Source organism: Phragmites australis, chromosome 24 (genome assembly GCF_958298935.1).
Source record: "Phragmites australis chromosome 24, lpPhrAust1.1, whole genome shotgun sequence".
In the NCBI taxonomy this organism is placed as follows: Eukaryota; Viridiplantae; Streptophyta; class Magnoliopsida; order Poales; family Poaceae; genus Phragmites; species Phragmites australis.
The window spans coordinates 572,525-598,324 of record NC_084944.1 but is presented as its reverse complement, the minus strand read 5'-3'; the positions used below and the strand labels follow the sequence as shown (position 1 = coordinate 598,324).

Here is a 25,800-nt window from a genome sequence, read left to right as displayed (position 1 = left end):
AGGGGCTGTTTGGATGCTGCCCTGAGAAAAAGAGATGCGGGTATGATACGTTTGCCTTCTTAGGCACGATGTAGTTTGGTCGTTCGGATCATCGGATGCTTACCCTGTGCCTGAGGAAAAAAAAACATAAAGTCGAAATAGCGCTTTCTACGACATAAAACATAAAAGCACCACCGCAGGGTGGTCTGCTGTCTCGCTGACGGCGAGCTCTCCATGCGTATGCGAGCTTTTTCTGCGCACCGACGAGATCCGCACGTCTACAAGCTCTCTACGCGCTCGTGCGGCCATGCGCGCGACGATGATGGCGATGACAAGGCTACTCGTGAGGAGATGGGCGCAACGGGATCTGCTCGACGGCGGCCGTGGACGTGTGGAAGCAAAGAAAGGAGGACCTAGCGCGGGGAGCGGTGTTGGACTGTGCTATTTTACGGGCGTGTTGGTACAGTAACCTGTAATTTTTCTCTTTTGTAAAATTTTCCTTCGCAACTTTTTCTTTTTTGAAAGTTCTTTTAAAATAAGTTTGCTTAGAAATATTATTCAAAAAAAAATTTGATTTTTTTTTTCAAACATGAAAAGTGGGCCTGTCAGGGAGGCGACGTGAGCAAAGCAACGCACGCTCATGTAAAAAAGAATTTCTGGGTAGTGCGGGAGCTAGGCGCGGAGCGTGTGGCGCGATTTCGGACGTTCGAGCCTGATAGACTTGCCTGAGGCACGGAGCTAAGGTCATTCCCAAGGGCTTTCCTTCGCGGAGGAGTTTCCGTCGTGAAGGGATTCTTATTTCCTTCAGTGCTCCAACGGTTTCCTTTCACGGTTTCCTTTATGACGGAATTCTCAGGACTATTCCTTTCAGAACGGGATTCTCTCTCCTTTCCTTTCGCGATTCCCCTCGAAGAGAAGCTGTTGAAGATGAGAGAAAATAAAAGTAATAGGAACGGGAAAGGAAATCGAAAATGAAACAAAAATGAAAAAAATATGGTTGAGATGGTCTAACATAAGGTAGTAACCAAACACCATACAGCCAGGCATACTCAGGCACAGACAGATCTCACTCAGGGTAGCAACCAAACAACTCCTTAATCCATAAACTGGCGATGCATATTGGCCAAGGGGCTGGTGAGGTGACTTGTAAGTGTTCAATTGGGTGTGCCTTGTCCAGGCACGCCTAGCACTGTGGCTGAACCACCATCCAATGCATTTGTACGTCCATACAGGCACACGATGCGGACACGTAAATTCTACATCATGAACATGAAACATACGGAGCTCCAACTGTGCATGAACAGTGGCGATAAAGGAAGAGGACCAGACGCTGAAAGGGAGATGCCACAACTTTCCGATCGGTGCATGGAAGCCGTGTTTAACTGATGAATGAATTAGTAGGTGCTGGTCCAACTATCTAGTGGTTGGGACGACCCCCCCAAAATTTAAATCTGGTTCGACCGATCGGTGAGATGCATGTACTTCTTCCCATGATCTTGTTTGCGGTTAGTAGATTGGTTAGGTTAATTTATGTACAACTACTACATATTCAACTGCATGGTTATCAACTTGTGTCCAAATTAACTTAGCTCGAGGTATGGCATGCATGCTTGACTCGATCAAGTTCCATGGTAGGGCGAGCAAAGAATCAAAATTGGAGCCAGAAGTACGACGAGATGGAACAATAGAATCACCAGCCGTGAGCCACAGTCAAATTAAAAAAGAGAAACCCTTTTTTTAGAGAAAGAAAAGGTAAAAGGAGAAAGATAAAAGAATGAGAGGGAATCTATCCGGGGTGACGATGGTGAAGAGAAAAGCTCGATTGTGAGGTGCCTACACGCCACAGAGAAAGAAAGAGGAGACTTTTTCATAAGCTCGTGACCTTGACCGTTTTTATAGAAACCAAACAAAGCTAGCATACGGGCTAGCTGGTGCAAATCTGAGACGCCATGACTTGGTATTGCTAATGCTGGATATACAGAGAAAAGGAGCGGTCGCTACGGCACGGTTAAAAGCAGCGGAGAAACTGACGGCCCTATCGATACAGATTACTTCGGGTTCCAATTTCCATGTATGGTTTCTTAGTGGACTCAGCATTGAACGAGCGAGGGCACAGATCCACTCAAATTCTTGTTTTCGTGAACTTATAAAAACACAATCACTGTTATGCTCCGCTCATTTTTTAAGCTGAATCCGTCCTGCCAGCTGCAGCCTACAAATGTCGGTGACGAAGACACTGCAACAAATTACAGAAATCCCAGTATCGTGGGCAGTGCGTAGGCCAACTTATTGGGCCTAGATGGCCTTCTGTCAGTGGGCGGTGTGGGAGGGCCCTAACATACATCCCCTTCTTGCTAGAGAGACATGGATGCGTTTCTTATTTCCTCTGCTGTGCTCCCTGTTGTAAAATTTCAGAAATTTTAATGTGAGAATTTCTTTTAAGAGCCGAAGCCTAAGTAGTCTGCCTGGGCCGGCCTTGTGTCTTTTGCTTGGCCTAGGCCCGCGGTCTTCCAGCTGAAATCGGTGACCGGATGTTAGGATTGGGCAGGGGCATGACACCGGTTGTAGATGAGGATGGGAGTGCCTGGGGAAGCTCTGGGGCGGCGGCAGCGAAACGGCCAAGCCCGGGTCCCTCGCGCATGCGGTTCGGAGGCGGATTCGTCGACCTCGACGTGCAGGGTGAGCCTCCCCTTTATCTGTTGCCTCCTCTCTCGGTAGACACAGAATTTGGAATCGGATTTCTCACTTTCCCCTTTGTTCCCTTTTCGGTTCGCAACGGCGAGATTGGGCTTAAGATTCTTTTGAGCTCGATATGTTCGCTTGGTGTCGTGAAAGAGGACTTGTTGGTGACTGGAGTTGCACAGTTGAGACTCGCCCACACGTGTCGTGGTAGTGTGGAGAGGCTCTGCATCTCAGTGACCCACACCGCCGGCAACGACGATGCATAGGGTTTTTGAGTTAGCGGGTCACTTGCCGTACCTTGCCTCGATTATCAGTGTGTTCCAGCGGGTTACTTTGTGAGTATTCTCCTCCCTCTCAGCTCTGAGCAGTCAGGTTATATGTGATGTGATACTCGATGAGGAATAACCGATATGAGATTGGGCATGTTTTTCTAAGTACAATAGAGTTTAGACCTGTTTGTTCTCTCTAGCTTTTTGATTATTCTTGCTAGCCCTGGAAATCAACTGAGTTATACTTGTTCTGTGTCTATATATCGGGGAATTCCTATCGAGTTGATTATCCTATAGGCTTCTAGTCCTTTGATCCATGGTCTATAGCTGCTACTAGCTCTGAGTGTGATTGCTAATTTTGGTTATAGATACTACAGTCGCGATAGCTTCTCAGTTACTGTCAACTTGTTTTCTTAGCTGCTGGTTGGTTTGTCTCTGTTACTGCAGTATCTTTTGACTTCTTAGTTCATGATTTGTGTACTCTCTGTTGAAGCAGCATCACCTTTCATGATAATTTATTTCTAGAGAGCTATGTTCAGTTCTAAACACTATATGAGAACTTAGATACATGCCCGGTTGATGATATGTTCATTGAACAGCTAGGGAGCATGATCTCAATGTCCTAGGGCCAGCTGTAATAAAGTATCTGAGAGCAATTCTTTTGCAATAGTAATCTGCTACCCAATTATTGTTTTAGACATGATGTTTAATATTTCTACTTATCTGATGCTATTATCTTCAAATCAGATCATGTTTAATCTTTATATGGTGTCATGCTACTTTATCTTTATATATGAAAGTATGTCCATACTCTTGCATTCGCTCTCTATACAACAATTCCGAAACCCTACTACTTCTAAGATGGCTAGTTCTAGCTCCTCTGGCCTACCACCATCCTCCTCGTACGCGATGAGCCTGAAAGTTTTGATGGGATCAGCTTTAAGCGCTGGTAGGTCCGGATGAGGCTATGGTTGATAGAGCTCGGACTCTGGGTGACGAGGTCAAAAGAACGTGTCCCAATGCGTTAGTGGTCTGTTGGGAGAAGGCTAATGCCTCAGCCTTAGCACGTCTATTGGTCGTCCTATCGAACAGGCTCATCGACATCTGCGTAGGGGTTGAGGAAGCACGAAAGGTGTGAACGAAACTGAATAACAAGTATGCTAAAAGCGACAACGACAACGAGTCTTTCATGGTGATAAGTTACTTGAACTTTAGTATGGGAGATGGCAGATCAATCATGGAATAAATACATGAGTTGCGGCTGATTGTGCGAGACTTAGACTAATATGATCATGTTCTTCCTAAGAACTTTCTGTTTAATACCATTCTGACCAAACTGCCTACTTCTTAGCGTAACTTTATCGCTGCACATCGGCACTTAAAGCAGCTATTGACTCTTAATGTTCTCATTGTCGCTATAAATATCGAGGCGAAGTCTAAGGTAGACTATGGTAAGGTGAATGTACCCGTTTAAGTTAACTTTATCGAGTACAAGAACTAGCCTAGGAGGAATGTGAAGAAAGAGAGGCCAAGCCTGGCAAATAGAGGATGGGAAAAAATCTTTTAGTTTCCTGGTAAAAGCAACCATCAAATGGTTGATATAGCAAATTGATGTTAGCACAATACTATAGAGAGAATGCAGAAATGACACAGATCACAAAAGCATATGTTTGACACTTCACGACATACGATGTGGTACCACAAGAAACACCACTCTATACTGTGAATTATGGTGGAAACGGACTCCTTGATCATCACTTCACAAGTAGCAGAACCACTCCAGAATTGTTGACAGAAACGTCACTAACCTAATTGGATTTGAGAACTAAGTATGGACATGAGAATTATGATCGAAATTAGGCCCATCATACAATAGAGATGTGTAGAGTATGACCAGGCGCTCCCAGTCCCACATGATCTTTAAACTCTTGAATCCAAGCCCAACTAACCGAGTGACGGCGAGGCCATCTCTTTGCTCGGGCGGGCAAGCACGCAAGCGCCTTCCGAATGGGGGAAGGGCAGGCAGCGAGAAGCAGCAGGAGGAAGGACACCCTGGATGTCCAGCTGTCCTGTCCTGTCCTGTCCCTGCCTGGTGGGCCAACACCGATTCTCTCTGTCTGAGCTCACAACCCAGGGGCCAGGGAACCAATCATCATCTCTCTTCTGCATCCATAGTCAGCAACTACTATCCTGTCACAACAGAGATTATAATTTCACCAAAATTTTATAAATTTTAAAGGAGAACGAAATATACCGAACGAAAAATAATCGAAATTTCATAATTTTCAGTCTTTTATCGATAAAAAAAATATAAAAAGAAACTAAAATCACTTGTTGCAACACGGAGGGATAGAAACAAAGCTCTCAAATCCACTGGCAGGCAGGCAGATTACACGAGTTAATTTCTCAAAACCACAAGAGCAGATCAATAAGCACATACAAGGGCGAGCTCTTTTCGATGACGCAGAATCACAGATTACCGCATTGCATAGTACCAACTCGCATCACGGTACAGCGAAAGATCCATCCATGTCCATTAGACCATCGTTAGACCATTCCAACCATTTTCTCTTTATTTCTTCTCTTTCTAATTTTTTTCATTTTTTTATTTTTTTTATCTTTAACCGTTTTTCTTAAAAAATATTCATATAAAAAAAAGAATCACTTCCTAAAAGAAACAACCTTAAAAATTCCTTCGTAAAGAAAAATCATTACAACCCTTAAAGAAACAAAAAATACTTCACCAATAGATTCCGCTGCCTATAATCTTAGACAGACAGACAGCACACATGGGCAACAGATCAGAACAGAATACGATCTGGTTCCCGAATTGAAATCAAAGCATCCAAGTAAATTCATGATCCATAGTACTAGAGTAACCCTAGGAGGCGAACATCTCATCAGACATCATAACTCGCGTTAGGGACCGACCGACCGACTGACTTTTGGAGGACAACGGCTACAAACAGCGGCTAACATTAAATTGATCTTACTCGGGAGCGAAAACAGCAGGTGAGACCATGAACCTAAATCTCCTAGCTAGCTTAGCTATAGCAGATATCACAGACGACGCAAAGCAGGCAGCAGCGCCATGCAGTACCAACCATCATCAGCTTCTTCTTCAGCCCAACCAACAAATGGGGCAGTGTTAGTTCGACATCATCTTCATGTCAGAGTCGTGCCTGTTCTGCTGGTGCGCGGCAGACAGCGACCAGCCGCCAGACGCGTAGGCAGGGGGCATGTGCTGGTGCTGATGAGGCTGCTGGTGTTGGCCGGAGTTGTTGAAAGGCATCGCGCTGTGGTTGATCGGGCTGCCGGAGTCATCAGACGACGCACTGGAGGTGCCCTCTGACGGAGGGCTAGTGGCCACCGGAGCTGGTACGAAGGTAGCCATCTGTGGAGGGGCAGCCATCGGTTCGACCTTCCGTGCCTCAGCTGGCTTTGATTTCTTGCCCTCAGCTATGAAACTAGCCACAACAACCTGATGACACACGAGACACGACAGAAATACCCAGTGATTAGGTTACGAGGCAATTGAACATATGTCAGTTGGGAGGAAGAAAATCCACAGGTTGATTGAACCTGAACAGGAGTTGCCGCCAGAAGCATTCCAGCTACACATCCTCCAAGAACTCGGCCATCAGACCCTGCAAGTGCAACACTCAAACCACCAGTCCTGCTGCGAGTGTCACCATCCTCCGCAAGCAGGAAAGAACCAGATAGAGAGATGATCTCAAAGCGCCCCTGCACAAGAAATTATGCATACCATCAGAAGATGCAAGCATAAAGTGGAGTAATGAACAGCATACATAACTTGTTCAATTAATTGCTCAAGTAATCATGCTAATTTCGCAGATTCTGTACTTTTGTACGGTGGCATGTTACACATGTACTGACTACACCTATTGTTCTCACGAGATGGCATACTATCTCCTCTGTATTAACATAGAAGTAGCAATCTAGTTAAAAAAAATCTCGACAAAGGAGCAAATATTACCAAGTTACAGCAAGACAGAACTACCAATTATCACTTGTTCCTTGATTTATTTTTGTTCACTCTGATATTATCCTTCCTTAGCGACCCATAAGAGAACTAAAGGGTGAATTCAAAGACCAAATTATGTGCTTGTGAATCCCTAATTTCAGATGACCTAAGTCAGGACAAAGAAGCCAACAACAATATATGCTTTAAACAAAAGCCATAAAGTCCATGTTTCCCACCAACCAGGTGGCATTCTCATCAACCCGCCAAATTGTTAGTTGAAGTACAAAGTGCAAACACTGATGGACCATTGACTTATTCTACAGCACATTGGAGAAGGGCTCATGAGATTCAGGTACTGTTCTGAAGTGCAATACATGTACTGCATGCTTCCAGTCAAGAAAATTATCATAACAAAGACGTCAACATTGAACCCATTTTTTAGTATTTCAGAATCTCATACGCAAACTGTAGAACATGATACCTCGTAAGTAACTAATCCACCAGATGTAGCTGGCTGCCGAAGTGTAACATTGCTAATTGCACCGTTAGCAGAAAGAATGCAAACTGTGCGAGGACCTTGCTGTGAGAATGTCATTATTTTTGAAGCAACATCCTGTCAGGCAAAGAGGCAGACATTTCAGAACAGAAATGCAAGTTTTAAACCACTGACAATGAATGAAGAAGAAATAGCATGATAGTTGGAAACAAATAGGTTGAAGGTACAAAACAACCCCCACCCCACTCCGAAAGAAAAACACACACAAACAACAACGCATGCCCTGCACTATGGTACACAAATGGCAAATAATTTGTATAGAAAAATTCTCAACAGGTTGCAGGAAGCAAATGCCAAAACAGACTATTGAACAGCTTGTTACAGAATAAGAGCGATCAAAGTAGATCCAGATGCACAAAATTACTCCGCTTTAAACACAATCTAAGCAGGCGTAGGTAATTACTCTGGGATCTATCAAACTGAAAAGCAGGTTCGCAAACAACAGTCTGTTGCGCGTGCATCCATGTCCACCTAATCTAGGCCAATTATTGCCATCCACAAATGCAAATGTTGCTTTGGAGCAAATTAACAGAGAATAACAGCTACAATCGTGCTTGCAGGAGAAGTAATTTGATCACTATGGGCAATTGTTTCACCCAGCCACCCTTTACCCTCCACATTCCACACTCAACCATGTGTGAAGATAGCACAAGCAAAAGGTGTCGCTGCTTGCAGCCTCCGTACACCGCAGGTTTCAGGCTTGTACTAGCACTATACTATCTCAGTCAGGACAGGAGTGACGACGAATGCATCACCCACTAGTACCAGCTTGCTGCCGCTGACCGTGGGGCCGGTCAACTGACAGCCGTGCTGGGAATCTGACGACACCAACGCGAGCTCGCAACCTGCCGGGATTCACAACGGCATGGCAGAACAAACCCCAAGCTGGTGAGTACACTAGCTGGTCACAGGTCACAGCGCTTGTGACTTGCCATTTTGGCAAGAAGCCACAGAGATGCAGCCAAGGACTCACAGATCCACAAAATTACTAGCACCATTGATGCGGCAAAATGTTAGGCAGCGAAGTTGAAACGAGATCTGTGAATCTTACCTCGCCGGCCTTGACGGTGAGGATGTGAGGGGTGAATGCTATGCCCCAAGAGCCTGCAGGAGAGAAGCCACGAGCACACCACAGGTGAGATTCAACTGGGGAGACGCGCGCAAGAAGCAGCGGTATGGTACTAAACAAACGGAACGGAAGACGACGTACCGAGGGCTTCGAACTGCTTCTTCTTGCCGGAGCCGGGGGGCCGGCCGCGGCGCTTGGCGTTGGGGTCGGACGGGGGGCTGTTGATGGAGAACCCGTGCTGCTGCTGGCCAGGGGGCGCGGCGCCGCCGGCGGAGGCGGACGAGATGGGCGCCAGCGCCAGGGCCATGCTCCCGTCGGGCGCGTACTTGCGCGGCCGCCCGCGCTTCTTCCGCATCAACTCGCCCATGCCCAGCACATTGCCGCCCGGCGCGCCCGCGGCAGCAGCGGCGGGCGGCGGCGGGGCCGCGTACAGCATGGGCCCCGGGTGGTGCTGGTGCTCCCCCGGCGCCTTCCCCGCCATCTGGTCGAACGACAGCCGCATGCCGCTGGGCATGGGCGCGGACGGTGACGACGCCGGCGCCGCCTGCTGCGCGAACGGCGGCGGCTGCTGCTGGTGCTGCTGCGGCGTCATAGAGGCCGGCGGTGGCTGAGAAGCCGGTGCAGGCACCGGCGCCGCCGCCGCTTGAGCAGCGATGGCGGCGGCGAGCGGGGCCACGTCCTTGTTCTCCATTTGCTTAGATCTATCCACTTGGCAGCTGCCTCCTCGTCTTCTTGCTGCCGCCGCCGCTGTGCTTCACAGTGGCAGTGGTCCTTCCGAGCTTGGACTCACAGCACAATCAAGCCCCCAGCTTTGACCAAGCAAGCTCAACTGGTCAGGGACCTTGTCGTTCTCCTCTCAACACTGCAAGGCACTCAGCAAGGCTAAGACTAGAGTACTACTAGTAACATGGAAATTAAGCAAGGAAGCACACCTTTAGTCTAACTAGCTGGGATAATTTTTTTAAATCTGGAGCTCGGAGATGGATAAAAAATCAAGAAAGCAGCTAAAGAGAGACGCTGAGGGAGAAAGAAGGGGAGATTAGGTGGGAGTTAGGAGGGGGAGGTGACTGATGCCTGCGCGCACGCCTGTACGGTACCTAAGGGCAAAAGTGATTAGATCGGCGAGGTCCACGCCATGCCTTCCTTCTTCCTCCTCCTCCTCCTCACTTCACACCAAACTCCACTCACTCTTCACGCACTCAAACACTCACTGCTGCTCCTCTTGACCTCTACCTTGCAATGGGATGTGAGATGGGAGCCTAGCCTGCTGCTGCCGCCGCCGCCGCCGCCTAGGTGAGAGAGGGTGAGAGAGAGCAAAGCGAGGAAGGTGGGAAAAGAGGGAGGAAATTACGGGAAATGGAAATTAATAAAGGCGAAGTCAATAAAGAAAGGGAGAGAGCAAGCAAGAAAGAAATTTTGCTACGCGTACACACGCATGCACATGCAATAAAGGCAGGGGTGGGCAAGCTTTTTGGCTCGGAGTTCGTGAGGAGGGGAGACAAGTCATAACTACGCTTTCCCACCTTTTTACTCCTCCCAATCCACGGCAAGGCCCAGAGATAAGAGAGAGAGAAAAAAATGCAGTACCAGATTCTTTTCAAAATTCAAAATACTAGTTGTTTACTCCAACTTGATTGTGCGGGCTAATCTATTCTCACCAACGGCGCAACAACCTGAACAAGAACAACCATCAAAATATGATACTCAAAAAGATATCCATATGCCAACTCTCAAAGAAAACCATCTTTGGGACCAAAACTTTGAATTTTTCAACCATGACTGAGACCGTAGCAGCTTCACCTGGATTGACCAAGCTTTTCAGCACTATGCAGAACGGCTAGGTTGGTGATTAGAGGGTCAACTAATCGAGTCACGTCTCATTTATCATTTGGGATGCCGAACGGTGCCATGATTTGTGAGCGAGCGACTGCTTTTCCGTGTGAATTGAATATCAATTTAAGATGGGATTTTTTTTGGCAAAAACGGATTATATATTACAAGAAGAAGATTGCTCGTAGTTTAGTACAGTAAACCCTGATGTGATGGGAACCATGTATACAGATAGAGTCATAAAAGATAATGAGCCGCCCATGTGAATGGTATGCCAAGCTAAGTAGTAAAACGGACCCATGGTTTACTGGTACTTGTTTCCCGCTGCTAGCAGTAGGTACTTCATTAATTTAATTATGGATGGTGGTAATCCATCCAATTAGAAAAAGGCTTGTTTTTTTTGACGTGCTGTGGGAAGGAAGGAATCAATCGGTATCGGATTGAGGGTCTCTTTGGATAGACTCTAATTTTAGAGTTGTTGGCTAGTTAAGAAAACAGCTCTGACCGTTAAATTTGGTCGTTAGTTTTTGATAAATTTTAGTTGTTATTTTTTATAATAAATTTTTAGTTTCGTAGTACACTAAAAGTTAAAGAAACCAATTAAAATTTACTTCTTAGCTTTTAATTTATTTTAACCATAATTATTTTCTCAGCTAATCAAAAGTCATCAAAAACTAAGACAAAAATCAATCCGCTCCGATAGGTTTTAATAACTTTTCAAAAACTAAAAAAACCTATCCAAACAGTATAAGCACAAGCCATATTGTTTTTCTCTTGCTTTCCATCCATCCATCCTGGCCTCTCCCTCTCAGCTTTCTCTTGCGCCATCTGCCCATCTCACCTCTTTTTGGATCCATGACTACTAGTAGTACTTAATTTTTTCCCTTGACACACGCGGAAAAAGGGACTACTAGTAGTAGTAGTACTTTGGAGTGCCGACCGAGGCGTGGGCCCGCCTGGCAGGGAGATGGACGTGGACGACGAGGCATCATCGCCATCGGTGGCTGGCTGCTCATGCTCAGAGAGCAGGAGCTGCGGCTGCGTTGTCCAGGGCCATCCCGCCCGCCATTGCTCCTCTCACGCTTACACAGCCCACTCGGACGCGCTGACGGGCTCCGTGGCTTGTGCCCGCGCTCCCGTTCCCGCTGTGCCTTCCCGCCATCTCCTCATCAGTTCGCCTCAACGTGTGATCGTCCAGTCCGGCCATGTAGTCGTTCGTCGTGAGATCATCCAGCTTGGCCGTGTAGTTGTCCTCCGTGACAATGAGACGGCAGAGCAGTGCGTCGGTCGTCGTTCACAGAGCATGAAAAAAAAAGCTGAAATAATTAGGTTCACTAATTTTGAATATCCCAATATTAATATTTAACACATTTATAAGAAAAATAATAGTATTTTTATGTATGCATATAATTTTGAATATGTAGACGACAGTAATACGAACCTAACAAAATTTATTTCATATTATTTTTTGTATTTTAGATTATTTCAACCGATTAATCAATATAACTAATATTTATTTTGACATTTTTCTAAAATTTCCTGGAAATAAAAATTCTATTATACATGTATGTATACTTGTATGTATATATCGGAATATATACATATGCATATATACGGGACCCACATAAATAGTAGATATAATAGCTTAACTCCTAGGCGGATTTTGATTCTTGACTTTTTAATATATGTAATAGATTTTGGACGGGGCGTGCAGGGCAGTAGTACCTATCATCCACCACTTCACCACCATGGTAGAAACTTGAAGCTCTATGCAATTACTGCAAGATCTCACACTTGAGATTGAGAAAATAAAGGTGATAATTGTGGAGCTAGTACAGAGTACTTTGTGCAAAAAAAAAGTGATACTGTTTTTTACTTACAAGATTATATATATTTAGATGGCTGAAATAGATCTGTGGCCGTACTTGACCTTGAATTAATTACTTAGCTCGTACCGATCGAGTTGAAGATTCACATGCCTACTGCCACTGTATATAAATATAACGGACCAGTACATTTTTTTAGATAACGCCAATTCAGTTACAAGCGCTACTGGTACTCTACTGGAGTATGGAGTACAGGAGTAATAGTAGTAATTCTGCCATTTCTGGGCTACCACGAGAAATCAATACGGTTCAGTCCATCAATTTGTGCTGCTGTACGCAACGAGAACAAGCTAGTGCTTGTGACTCCATCGATATTTTCTTTTATTCACGCCACTGCCACGCAACCTGCGTCGTCCATGCCGACTATATGCAGGTAAAAATAAAAAAATAGATAATATATGTTGATGTATTTATTAAAATAGATAATAAATAGGTGTATTTGTAAATCTAGTAACTGTATTCGGTACTTAAAATCTAAAAATCTGATTTTCGGGACTGAAACACCGAAAAAAACTGATCCGGCAGTGTCTAATACGGCACTACTCACCTGTATTCGGCACCTGAGATGTCGAATATGGACAACAGTACCGTATTTGGTACCTCAGGTGTCGAATACCACCTATGCCAGCGTCGCGTCAGAGACTGAAGCTTAATTCACGATTTTTTAGTAAAAAAATAATCCAAAAATTCTAAACATTTTCATAAGGAAACTAGAGATCCTCGCATCGAGCTGAATACAACATTGTTGTCCATATTCGACACCTCAGGTACCGAATACAGGTGAGCAGTGTCGTATTCAGCACTTACGGTCGGGCCAGTCTTTTTTGGTGTTTTTGGATTTTGAGCGCTAAATACAGTGCTAGATTTACAAATACATCAGTCTGTTATCTATTTTAATAAATACACCGATGTATATTATCTATTTTTTTTTATTTTTACCACTATATGCATGCATGGCAGCAGTACTATGTATCACGCGTTAATGCATTGCCTTTTGCTCATGCCGGCCTGTACCGCTGTACTCCTACAGTCATGCATAGCAGCAGTACTATGTATCACGCGTTAATGCATTGCCTTTTGCTCATGCCGGCCTGTACCGCCGTACTCGTACATACTGCATCTGAGATGTATGTACAGGATGGCCTGCTGCATGCATGTATTAGTTGTTTGCTTGAATGCATGCATGTATGGCGCCTCGGCCTGGCCTGGCCTCGTCGATCATGATAGCAAATGGTAACGAATTTTCTTTTTCTTTTTGGCAATGTTTGCAAATTAAACTTGTATGTACTTCTTCAACGATGGTATTCTATGGAGCTGCCGATCGAGCAAAGCAGTCGAGTTAGACGAGCTGCCCGGTATGCATGCATCTCACTAATCTTAAAAAACTAGTATAATGCTTGTGCGTTGCAACAGATTCTAAATTTAACATCCCACTGCTTACTTTAAGAAATCATCTTAAAAACAATGTCCAATTTTTATGACCTCTTGCATACATAGTATCAATATGTGATATGTCTATTTTGACCATCATTCAGTTGGGAATGAAAAATTCTAATATTAAAAAATGTTTGTCTCATACATAGCAGCACGGTCTTAATTGCCAAATCATACAAATTGATTCTAAGAAGAAAAAAGTGTCAATCATATTTATGAAATCTGTTTTACAAAATATTGCATTGCATACAAACTGTATTTCCTGACCATATCCCAGATAACTCGGAAAAAAAAAACAGAATTTAGAAGTGATATATTAAACCCATTATCACATGCTACTCTGTGTAGGTCTACACTGTTTGATTGTTAAAGACAAGCTGGCATGGCAACCTTCCCACCTTTCACAACCTCCGCCTTTTGTTCTGAAAATTGGAAATCAAAGAGATACAAGGTACTGATAAACAATATCGATCAAAATAGTTTAGAAATAAAAAAGGTGTTGCTGCTTCAAAATAATTCAATAAGCAATATCTTTTCCACTTACCATCTGAAACCATTTATGGTAAATCGTCATTCCTTAAGGTCATATATGTTCATTCCAAATGCAAATACACAAACCTTTGCATCAAATTTGTTGAATATACCTAGATTAGGAAAAACAACAAGACTATCCAATCGAAGATAACTATCGCCAAAATTGCATGCCTCAACAGCACCAATTACTTTACCCTTCATATAGATGTCTCATAATCCGCACATATCTTTTTTGGATTACCACATCATGGTCCAAGAGTAGAAACTTGCTCAAAGAAGGGAACACTTCCGGCAAATAAAAGTGCAAGTGGTTAAGCGTAGAAGTGTATCTTTGATCATGGATACCCTACTTCTTAAATCTAGAATTGAAATCACCATGCAATCATTGCAATTGCATGATTAAACAAGACTACTTTAATAAGAACCATGAAAAATCTTACCTAGCAGGTAAATGAGAACCCTCACTTGAGTGACTTATTGCCCTTCCAATCTCTTTCATCCTCAATTTCATCTCTAGAACTAAATGTGCACCCCATGCGAAGAAGTGTAATGCAAGTAAGCCTTGGCCATAATTAGTTGATCGTGCATCATCCATATTTTTCATCTTCTTCTACAACAATTTTATCACCTTTCCTGTCTATTTGCAGAAAAAATGACTGACATTAGCATCTTCTAATTGCATTGGTTCAAGCAATGATTCTAAACTTGGTCAAGACAATAATATCAAAATGTTGAGTCATTTTGCAGAGGAGATCAAACCAAAACTACAATATGTTCATTGTGGACTAAGAAAAGCATCAGATGTTAACACTTTAAGTAAGCAAAAAGCAGAAAAAGAGAGTATTCCCCTGCTTTAATTTACTTTGTCTTGACAAAACGCTAGCCATTTTCCTGTAGTCCATAACTCCATCTCAGAATAGATTACATCACAGAATACAACAATCTGCGACCTTAAAACTATTGTTGCTAAGTATGATTTGAACAAACAACATCCACTAAACATTTGCACTTACAACCACATCCAACAAAACTACTTACATGGACCAAAATAAAACAAAAACATGTTTTAAAGAGAGAAAAATACACAATCTTCCATACGCAGTTACGAACCCAATTAGACAGACACTGCAAATTTGCAGAGAAATTACCTCTTCGGTAACGACATTCAGTCTTCTGACCTCTAGAATCAATCTCTACGGAAATAAGCACCAAATTCACATTCGAAAAAGTGTCACCACCCGAAATGAGATTTGTCAAAACAGAAGTGAACTAAAATAGAATTAGAATCAGGATCAAGATGGCTCACCTGCTCCATCAACAATAGTGTCCCTCCCCCACCTGCGTGTTCCTCCTCTCCACCTGCAAGCAAAGCAAACACACACACACACACACACACACACACACAAGGAAAATTACCAAAATGCACTCCAGTTGATTGGTGATTAGATGAAATGCCACCCCTCTCTCACTGACATATAGGGCTACCTGTGTCAATGACATATGGGCTAAGATGGCGTTTCATCGAAGCGCAATCAACTGGAGTGTATTTCTACAAATCTCTCTGGTTTCGCATGTTCAATTGTTGAGAATAATATCTTCTGTCCTAAAGGGGCAATATTTTCCATGATATGGGAAGGTTCATACTTACATTTAAGCATGTGAAGTTCAAAAGTATTTCAGTAGCAATAAATAAATATGACGGCTATGAAATTGTCATTAAAAAAGAGAGAGAAGAGATGGCAATGTATATGACTTGGTCAGTTTGTAATCTATATGTGTACCTAATCACTAGGAGGCACAATTTTTATTCATAACTAGTTTGCCCATCCTTTAATCAACACAAATAATGTATAACAGAACTAAACTGAACACGATAGTTCAATATCATTTTCATTCTTCAACCTATAATTGAATAACCAAAAATAGCAAGAATACATCATTAGTAAAATATATGGCCATAGTTACATGAGAGATCGAAGCATCAAGGCGAATGAAACTTGAAAAATGAATACAAAAGTAGGTGTTCTCTGATGGTCAAATATGCAAAGAAATATATCAATAGTATAAATTTAAGTAGATTTCATATATTATAGAAAAATTAGAAGTAACCAAGCGTACAACAGTCTGATAAACAAAATTTAGAGCCTCTTCGCTGACTTGAATATTTTGAGCACCGTGAAATGGGCTGTTCACCTGAAACTTGGTCAATATAACAATGTTTTAGTGTTCAGGTTTCTAGAGAAGTGTAGTACTCAACTCTAATTTGTATTGGTTGTACATCAATCTAACAAGTTCAGGTTAAAACAAAGAACACCACAATCAAGTAACATATATGGTACGATGATTTCATACACCAAATATATTAATGCATGTTTCTACCCAAGTTACTCAGCTCATATAATAATATTTTTTTTCAAAGCAATACTTCACCAATAAAATCAAGGGACAAGAAGCAAGTAGTTTTGAATAATTACAAATGAACAACGTGATCTGTACCTCCAATAATGTTATTGTTCTCCTTCATGAACTTTTCCCAATACAGTGACTCCTCCTTCGGCTTCTTCTTCACGCCCCCATTCGCCTCAGGCCTTTTTCCATATTTGAACATGAGGGACAAAAAATTTAATCAAGATAGAATTGGGGTTCAAAGGCAGACTTTTTCCTTAACAAAGCAGCCTTACTCGAGTTGCCCTGTTCTTTTTTCAAACACAAAGGTTGCATGATATCCACTTGAACACAAAGTGCAGCCATCTTAAAAAAAGATGTGCTCATGTAAAGAGAAGGATTAAAAGAAAAAGAGGACCCCTTTACAAACATAAGGTATATGATTTTAAATCTCTATTCTGACCCTAACTGAACATTAAAAAAAAAATTGCTTGATCATGAACTAATCTAGTGAATGCCACGATGTGCACAATGCCGAATCATATAGCTTAGATGTGTATATATGATGCAAATAAACATATTGATATTGTCTACTTAGTGGCATGGACAAAAAAATAGAGAAATTAGAGAACAGTTAACAAGATCAATAACTTGGCAGTTAAACAACTCATGCACGGCTGTTTAGTGTCATGGGCATTTCATTAAGCTCCTCGTAAGCACCAGCATCTATGTGTTCTGTCAAAAAAAAAACTACAGTAATCTCATCATCATTCATCATTTGGTTTTTTATGAGTAAAATGACATGTCCGTTACCATCGTGTACATGCATCATCATCAAAGTGTTCATTTACGCAACTATCCAACTTACTTTCTCAACGTATAATAATGGACAAGCAGGTCAAAAAAGAACACAATAGAGCAACGCAACTAAGAGTAGAACGGTTACAACCTGCAAGAGCAGGCGATGAGGTGAAGGGCGTTTGTGGAGAAGCCAGAGCACTTTTTTGCTGGAGCACTTGTCGAGCTTGAGCACCTACAACATGTGTTTGCGCATGTGGACGAGCATGACGATGTCGTCGTCAGTGTCGTGAGGGATGGCTACGCAAATGTGAGGGAGAGGCCGGCAACTTGAGCCAGATCCGACCGCCACTGATCCTCGCGGACACCACCTCCTTGTTCGTAGTGGTCGCCAGAAGAAAGTCGCCACCATCGGCACCTCCAGATCTGAAGGAAGATGGCCGTGTAGTGCTCCTCCGAGTCCGACAACAACAAACTTATAAGGGAGGAGGCGGAGAAGCTGGAGGGCGGGCAAGCTGGAGAATCCGGGGGGCGGGGCAACCGACGGCGCTCAAGTTAGAGAATCCGGGGGGCGGGGCAACCGACGACGCTCGAGCTAGAGAATCCGGGGGCCGGGGCAACCGACGATAGAGGGGGCGCTGTGCAGGGTGGGCATATCGAGAGGACATGGCGCAGCAAAGTGGGAGCGCAGAGAAGCCAGAGGGCGGGAGAGGGTGTTGCGCGATGAACTGGGGAGGAGACAAGTCGGATTGTTGGCGATCTGGAGGGGGGCGCTGCGCGAAGATTTGTGCGGGCAGGTAGTCAGGCAAGAAGGGGTGGGGCGTTGCGCAACGATCTCGGGAGGAGAGAAGCTGGAAGGCTAGAGGGGGAGCGGTGATTGGGACTGGGTTTTCTCAGTTTTCGCTTGGTTTTTTATTATACTGGTGGGGAATAGGAAAGGGGTGAGGATGACAAATGACCAACTTTTGCTTTATATATAGTAGAGATAAATGTACATATATCTCACAAAAGTTATCACTAGCGCTTAAAACAGGCGTAGGGCCCATCCATCAAGCTTGAGACCATAAATCTCTTACCAGCAGCAGCCCACCAATGAAAACTCGAGAGGGCAAGGAAAGCCCAATAAAAATCAGCAGATGCCGGAGGGACGCCTGAGGTAGCACCGGTGCTGACAATGGTAGGAAAGAACGCGAGGTACAGGAAAAATGAATCCAAACGCATGTAGTAGATATAATAACGCAGACAATCTAGCACTCCAGTCATCGTTAGTAATTCACCAGGATCATCCCACTCACAGAGCTAAGTTTCCTTCACACTGTGCAAGATGCCAAGTGCAGTCCATCTGAACCTACTGACCACAAGATTATATATTACAGTTCCAAAAGAATCACAAAACAGATGGAAACACCAACAAACAGCAGTAAACACCATGATGCCATGCACCTTTCTAGCAGCAAAGGACATCACCAACAAATACACGCCAAAAAAGCACCAGCATGACTGGATGAGGATGGGAACCAGATGCTGATAGACTTGATGACAAAGAAACTGCAGTGAAATATAACTTGCTGATCTGCTTAAATCCTTGTACAGCTGCACGGCAACGAAAGATACTTGACGATGCAGCTATGTGCTACTTTTGGTCCATAGTGTTTACATGGTCAGCTGATGAAACGCTTCCCCCACAAAACACAAGGTCACATCTAAATCTTATGGAAAGCTGCAGGATGTGCTCAACATTTTTAAAAAATAAAACAGAGCGGACTAATTACAGTGGCTCCAGATGTATGAAGAGGATCAGGATCACAACGATTCCGTCCCTAAAGCCATACCCTCAAGTTGAGGAAATTAGAAGAGAGCCTAACAGCTAAGAAAATCTAGCAAAGCAACTGCTCAAGTTGAGGAAAATTGTTTCAATGAAAGCATGAAATATGATGAACATTTACAACAATTACATCAAAGTTTTGTTTCCTCTCACAATCCTGCATCATCATCATTGGGTTGAATCCATGTCCAGCAAGGGAAGAATACACCGCCCAGGTTCTACATGCAGTTACCTCTGTAAATAAAAGCAAAATTCCTTAAATTTCACAACATAAGGAACTGCAAGTATGAAATCAAACAGGTCTTTAAAGTCGGAATCAAAATACATACATGCTCACTGGACACATAAGTCAGTGCGAAGTGATATCCTTAAGTGGTCTCACTGCCATGATGATTGCTTGTATGTAGATCTTTCTGTGTCCCAACTGCCATCGGGTTCCTTTCTCTTTGTTCCTACGCCTGGCATTTGGTAAATCCTTCCTTGCTCCTCCACAAAGGCATGTGGGGGTGTGATCAAATTTTGTTTAACTGGTAAAGGTACCCGTTCATCCTTTCCTTCTACATCTATACTTCCAGGGCCAGAATTAAGATCAAGGCCCTGACTTTTCCATTTACGATTACTGTCACGTCCACTGCTGCTGCTACCTTCTGGAAGATTTATTGCATACTGCCTTGAATGCTGGGCAGGTAATGCACCTGTTGGCCCAACAAGCGATGGAGAAATGGTAGGAAAATACGGAACTCCTGCCGGTGCAGAATTGGCAAATGACGTCGATCCAATTGAAAATCCCGGCATTTGAAGGTGATCGCTGGGAGTAAAAGGGAATCCTGCATATTGATATGCAGGTGGGTGAAACACCATCGTTGGTGATGCTGAAATAACTGGGGTCCTGCAGGAACCACCTCCAAATTGGCCACCATCAGCTGTAGATGCAATAATCCTTTGGGTGGCTGCCTCAATTGGGTAAGGCTGTTCTCTAGCAGGCAAAAATGATTGTATAGCTACAGGAGCACAAGGGTTGGCACAGGCAAACCATGGTGATATATTACTCATTGCAGCATTATTCATCCTAACGCCAGGAACTTGAGGTAGGAATTGTATACTGCCTGTATTTTTAGCTGGTAGGTTCCTTGGTGCAGGTTCTGTGCCAGCTTCATCAAGGCTTGGTCCGTTATTGAGATCAAAGTCCCTCGAGCTATTCATACCAGTATTAGAGAAAACTCCAGGTAATGGTCTTGCCGGTAACAGCGGGACTTCAACTCTGTGGGAAGTATGCGGAGTAAATTGGCCATTCTCTGCAACTTCATCGGCTCTGTTCAAATCAAACTCAATGCCAGTACTTCGTAAAGAGCCATCACGACTTCTTGTATTTCCAGATTCAGAACAAGTTGTCTGAGCAGAACTCTGTGAAACATCTTCCTCGAGAGCATGGTCATCTGCTACATTTAAATCAATGTCAAACGCGGGGCGAGACTGCTTCCCCGCAGCATCAGATACTGGAATGTCACGTGTGGTGAGGGGCATCTCCAAAATCTTCCTCGGTTCAGCAGGACGAAATGCACTTGTAGCTGCTGAACCTTTCCACTTGGTCTCAGGCTTTGCTCTTAGGAGGTTTTCAGGAGGAACAAAGGGTCCTTTAGCTGGAGCAGCTACTGTTATTGGAGCTGGCAGCAGGCCACTTGTAATAGGCGAAGTGAATGGCGAAAGACTAGGTAAATGGATTGCAGAGGAACATATAACAGTTAAGGTAGTTGGCTCAGACTGATGCCCATCATCCCCAGCTTCATTCAAGTCGAAGTCGAAGTGGGGATGCCCATCATCCCCACTTGACTTGGCCTTAGTAGCTAGAGAAGAAGCCTCATCTGATGAGACATGGTCCTCTTTTCCGGTCTCTTTTCCACTCGCACTGTCGCTGGATTTCTTTGAACTGTGCTTTGCGCTATGCTCACTTTGCCGAGAAATGATACCTTCAGATTTAACATGATTACTTGATTCACCCGAACTGTCTTTTGATTCTTTAATTTCCTTAATCACATTTGCCACACCAAGTGGGGACGCTGCTGATACAACTAGTTTGTTAACATCAGCCAAAGAGGAAGAAGAGCGTTCCCTCTTTTCATCCTCTTTCTGCACTGTGCTACCATACCCCAAAGCATCAACTTTCTTCACCTCTAAGACCTTCAAATCTAATTTACCAGTCACACTGTCAAATCTATCAATGGCTCCTGGGTGGTCCGATACACCCACAAGCTGCTTCTGATTGGTTGAGTTTAACGAACCCTGGACTTGTTTATCAGCAGCACATAATGAGAATTCCCCAGCAAGGATCAATCTTGAATTTCTATTTGAAACAACCAAACTACGCTGGCCGCCCAATGTAGATTTGGCGGCACCAGTCTTGTCTGTACAACCATCTTCAGCTTTCCCACGGACAGTACATGTACTCCGACCTTCACCTGCACATGAATCCATATTAGACGTCATGACAACTTTAGTATTAGCTGACTGGCATGAATTGGAGTTCTGATCACGATCACCTTGTGAATCAACTGAAGCAGGTAGAGAGGAACATTTGGTTGTGCGCTCTTCTTCATGGAATTCAATCTTGGCTGAAGATCCAACAGCTTTTGAATCTGCTGGTTCAGGAGATGGCACAGTCTGGTGTTGTTCCTCCTTTGCAACCAAACAAGCATCATTTTTCACTTCCTTCTCCTCAATGACTTTCTTAACATCCGTTGGCCCTGGATCCTGTGATGGGCCCACATTACATTTTAATATAAACTTCCCAATGTCACGTTCACAGACCTCTTTATTGGCAAATGTATTTTTGGGTGAAGAAGATGGGGAAACCAATTCAGATTTAGATATTTCTCCTGCCACACTAGCAAGAAGATTCATTGCTGTATCATCTCCAGCTTGCAAGGAATGACTAGCTTCAGAGTATTTGATTTCAATCAGAGCATTCATTGGGCTAAATGAGCTTCCCACCCTGGTTTCACTTGAGCAGACGCCTTTTTCGTTCATATAGGATGAACATGCAACTTGCGATGCGCATGCATCCTTACCAGCATCTTCAGGTGTCCTGCTGTTATCATCATCCAATATAGCACATGGTGATTTATCACCTTCCTCGGAACCTGCAGCTCCTTTAATGTCATTGCTATGCCAGGACTCGACATTAGCACCAGAAGCTAAATGAGGCTGAGAACTTTCAGTCTTCATTTTCACTCTGCGATCAGTCTGCTCGTGTTTATCTGCAACCACAGGAGATGAAGCTCTATCCCCAGTAGCAGATAGGTCCTCAAAAGAGCCTCCACTTGCACTTCTAGCAGGACTACAACCAGGATTTGGAAACCGAACAATCAATCTATGACTATTTCCGTTATCACAGTGTGCGTCAGCTCCTTTCTCAGAGGCCATTCCGGATTGAGATGATTTATCCAGCAACAAAGAGCGATCAAGTGAGACAGATCTTCCTGTGGAAGCTTCCTTCAGGTGCCCAGAAACAAGCCCATTGTTTGCCCTTTTATGGCCCTGTGAAGAACTTCCAGAAGTTTTACTAGCACCACCAGAAGCAGCAGTTGAACTTCTTGCATCCTCCTTCCAGGAAGATCCAATTGTTTTTGCATGATCACTAGAGCATGACTGGCTGTTGTTCAGTGATTGGCTTGAACTGCTGCTTTTCTCCTCTTTCACAGTAGGCAGATCAGAACCGCCAGTCCCACCAGTTGATTTGCTGGGTTGGTCCTTCAAGTTGGCGGCAACATTTGCCGGTTCCACATGCTGTGATTTTGAAGAGACAGATACCACAGGATTCAACTTCACAACAGCATCAGTGCCCCCAGGTTTATCAGTCAAAACTTTTGGTGAAGAAACATTGGGCACTGCATTTTTTGGACTGTGCTCACTTGAGCCGCCTCGTTTGTTTCCTGCATTAGAAATTTCTTGGAACCCCGCTTTTCCTGGCCAGGAAACAGATTGACCTGATACTAAAAGTTTTGCATCATTTGACTTCATTTCAGCATCAACACGCTTCTTCCAGTTCTCAACAAGACACTTAGCCTTCTTCTGAATCTCCAAATTTTTATGGCCACGCAGATGATTGACAGATTTCCCAATACTACAACTTTGCAATGCACTGAGATTAATAGGCAATTTAGCTAGTGCACGAAGCAGGGCCAAGAGAAGTTCCTCGATAGGCTTATCAGCTTCTTTAGGACTACTCCCATCGCCAGACTTCCCTTTGTGAGCCTCTTGAAGCCAACTATCCAACACTGGAAGCCCCCTTGATTGCACAAATCTGCCAAGGCAATCAAGACTTTCAGTAGCAGCAATAACATCAGCAAGTATAACCCGACCAGCAAGGTCTATCTTTTGCTCAGTTCGATCAAGTTGCATAAGATGTACTAGCCTTTCAACTGCTTCTGTGTTTGGAAGTCCACCTTTTTCTGTTATCATTGCTATTTCAGACTTCATATTGTCCAACTTAAAGTTTCCAGGCTCACTATCGTCTACCTTAAGTAGGCGATCTCGATCCCGATTAGCTGGATCAATTCCTTGCTCACCTCTATCTCTCTTCTTTCCTTTAGATAAACCACAATTTTGTGTACCATCTGGAGCAGTCTTCAGTTGCTGGGAAGCTGATGGACCATTTAACCGCTTTGGTGAGCGCCCATCTGACTGCACTGCAGCATGCATTTCTAGCTTTGTTCCGTATAGAAGCCTGTTTACTTCTTCCTGACGTTCCTGGTCATAAATGTCACACATGAAACAGCAGTTATAATAGACAAAAGGAGCAAAGAAATAACAAGCTTACATTAATATAGTCCTGGTCAGTAAGCCACCATAAACACTTGTTGTCAATATCATATATGCGCCAACATACAAATGAAGAAATTCCAGCTGGCAGCTCAACACCTTTACGTAAGAAGGCGACTTTACAAGGATGCAGCAGGGAAACAGCAGATGTCTCGTCCTGGTGAAAAGAGTAGAAGATCTCGTTGGGTGCAGTGTTAACTTGTATGTCCTTGTTAAGCTTCACGTCGGCAGGTCTATAAAGCCAACTAACGCGTAATTTGGGATAGCCTTCTTCTTTTTTCTCAACCCAGCGTATCAATCCAATGAATGGAGGAACATCAACAGCCCGAAAAATAGCGCAATCGCCAACTCGGACCTCACGCCCGTCCTGAAAAATTAACTAGTGACTTGTTATTTGTTAAAGGAGCAATTCATTATTCACATTATTTCATTGTCTTATTACTTTGGAATAGAAGTTTCATAATTGCAACCTCCCTGTGTGCATTACATTAGCAAGCAAACAGACACTAGTAAACTGTTTAATTGCGATAAAGACCAGCACAAGCAAGGTATGGCTTGCACCATTTGCCGCATGTGACCATATTAGTATGTTAGCAAGTGGCACTAGAGCGACCAACCCAAGGAGTTACTCAACACAAAACCTCCAGATATGCCTCAGCCTGCCGTCCCTAATTCCCAGCTGGGCAGAACAATCTAGTCTAGTTACTTCATATAGCAGGAATTGTCCAAGCAGAAACAAAAAAAAAAGGTAATGATTTGATGATAACAGCATGCTCAGTTTGACTAAATATCGTCAAGGACCAAGCAAATTCTAAAGCGATTCCCGTCAAGGATAGCAAGCAAATTCTAAAGCGATTCCCATCAAAGACGCACCTTTGTAAAGGAGTCAGGTGACAGAGGGCGGGGAGAATCGACGCGCTCCTGCTTCCACGCAGGTGCCGCTTGGGGGCAAGCGGTTGTCCGAGGTGAAGAGGAAACAGACGAACGTGAAGGAACAGTGGCTGGTCCTTGTGCCAGTGGTGGTGGAGCTTCTGCCTCTACGCGAGCTGCTGGCCACATGTGCAGAACGAGACGCCGCCTCCTACCGCACCCCTCACCGCCGCCGCCTTCGCGCCACCCATGCATAGCCGCCTCGCTGCATCTTCCTCCCCGCCGCCGATCCCTCCTCCTCGCCGAGCTCCGGCGCCGCGCAGCACCACCATCACCAGATCGCCGCGGCAGGCAGCAGCAACCCTAGCTCCTCCGAAACCCTAGATCCGCGGGCCTGTGCTCTGCGCGCATCCGGAACGCCCGAATTCGCACCGAATCAGCTGATTCAGAAGAAACGCCTCACACGAGACAACAGGTGGGAGCTCCAATCGAATCCGGTGGAACGGACAGACTCGGGCGGCGGGCGGGCGGGCGGGGGGCGGAATTGATTGGGGATTTAGGGGTCGGGGCCAGCGGAGTGGGCTTGGCGAGGGGTTTGGTTTGGTCTCGATCCGAGGTGGGGTGGGGTGAAGAAGGAGAGAGAAAATTTTGGCGATTTGGGGAGAGAGAGAGAGGGATGGGATGGGAGAGAGAGAGAGAGAGAGATCGCGGCAGAGCAGAGCACAGCAGAGACGGCGCGCGAGCGAGGTGAGGTCGGGTCGAGAGAAGGGACGAGACGATGCGGTCGTCACTCTCGTCCTTGAGAGGACAGCAGGCAGATGGGCAAATTTGGCAATTCACAATCCACTCCCGCCGCGACCGCAGGCATTTTTTTATATTA

The 25,800-nt window shown here is 44.3% G+C and overlaps 2 protein-coding genes across 6 annotated transcripts; both read right to left on the bottom strand.

Moving 5' to 3' along the window:
* Positions 1–5,650: 5,650 nt before the first annotated feature.
* On the bottom strand, positions 5,651–9,910 carry LOC133906952 (AT-hook motif nuclear-localized protein 10-like). Of its 2 annotated transcripts, none has more exons than XM_062348920.1 (6): positions 9,638–9,910; positions 8,682–9,402; positions 8,523–8,575; positions 7,397–7,528; positions 6,513–6,674; positions 5,651–6,411 (listed from the first exon to the last, which is right to left on the bottom strand). In XM_062348920.1, the coding sequence occupies exons 2-6, from the start codon at positions 9,229–9,231 to the stop codon at positions 6,079–6,081; spliced, it is 1,230 nt and encodes a 409-aa protein (XP_062204904.1). In that variant the 5' UTR covers positions 9,232–9,402; positions 9,638–9,910; the 3' UTR covers positions 5,651–6,078. The 2 variants fall into 2 exon arrangements, with proteins under 2 accessions (XP_062204904.1, XP_062204905.1); XM_062348921.1 differs by lacking the exon at positions 9,638–9,910 and adding an exon at positions 9,473–9,631.
* Positions 9,911–18,944: 9,034 nt separating this feature from the next.
* On the bottom strand, positions 18,945–25,710 carry LOC133906950 (uncharacterized). Of its 4 annotated transcripts, XM_062348917.1 has the most exons (5): positions 24,924–25,710; positions 24,049–24,417; positions 21,770–23,978; positions 19,562–21,688; positions 18,945–19,466 (listed from the first exon to the last, which is right to left on the bottom strand). In XM_062348917.1, the coding sequence occupies exons 1-4, from the start codon at positions 25,173–25,175 to the stop codon at positions 19,611–19,613; spliced, it is 4,908 nt and encodes a 1,635-aa protein (XP_062204901.1). In that variant the 5' UTR covers positions 25,176–25,710; the 3' UTR covers positions 18,945–19,466; positions 19,562–19,610. The 4 variants fall into 4 exon arrangements, with proteins under 4 accessions (XP_062204901.1, XP_062204900.1, XP_062204902.1 ...); XM_062348916.1 differs by having other exon boundaries at positions 19,562–23,978; XM_062348918.1 differs by lacking the exon at positions 24,049–24,417 and having other exon boundaries at positions 19,562–23,978.
* Between the last annotated feature and the right edge of the window lie 90 nt (positions 25,711–25,800).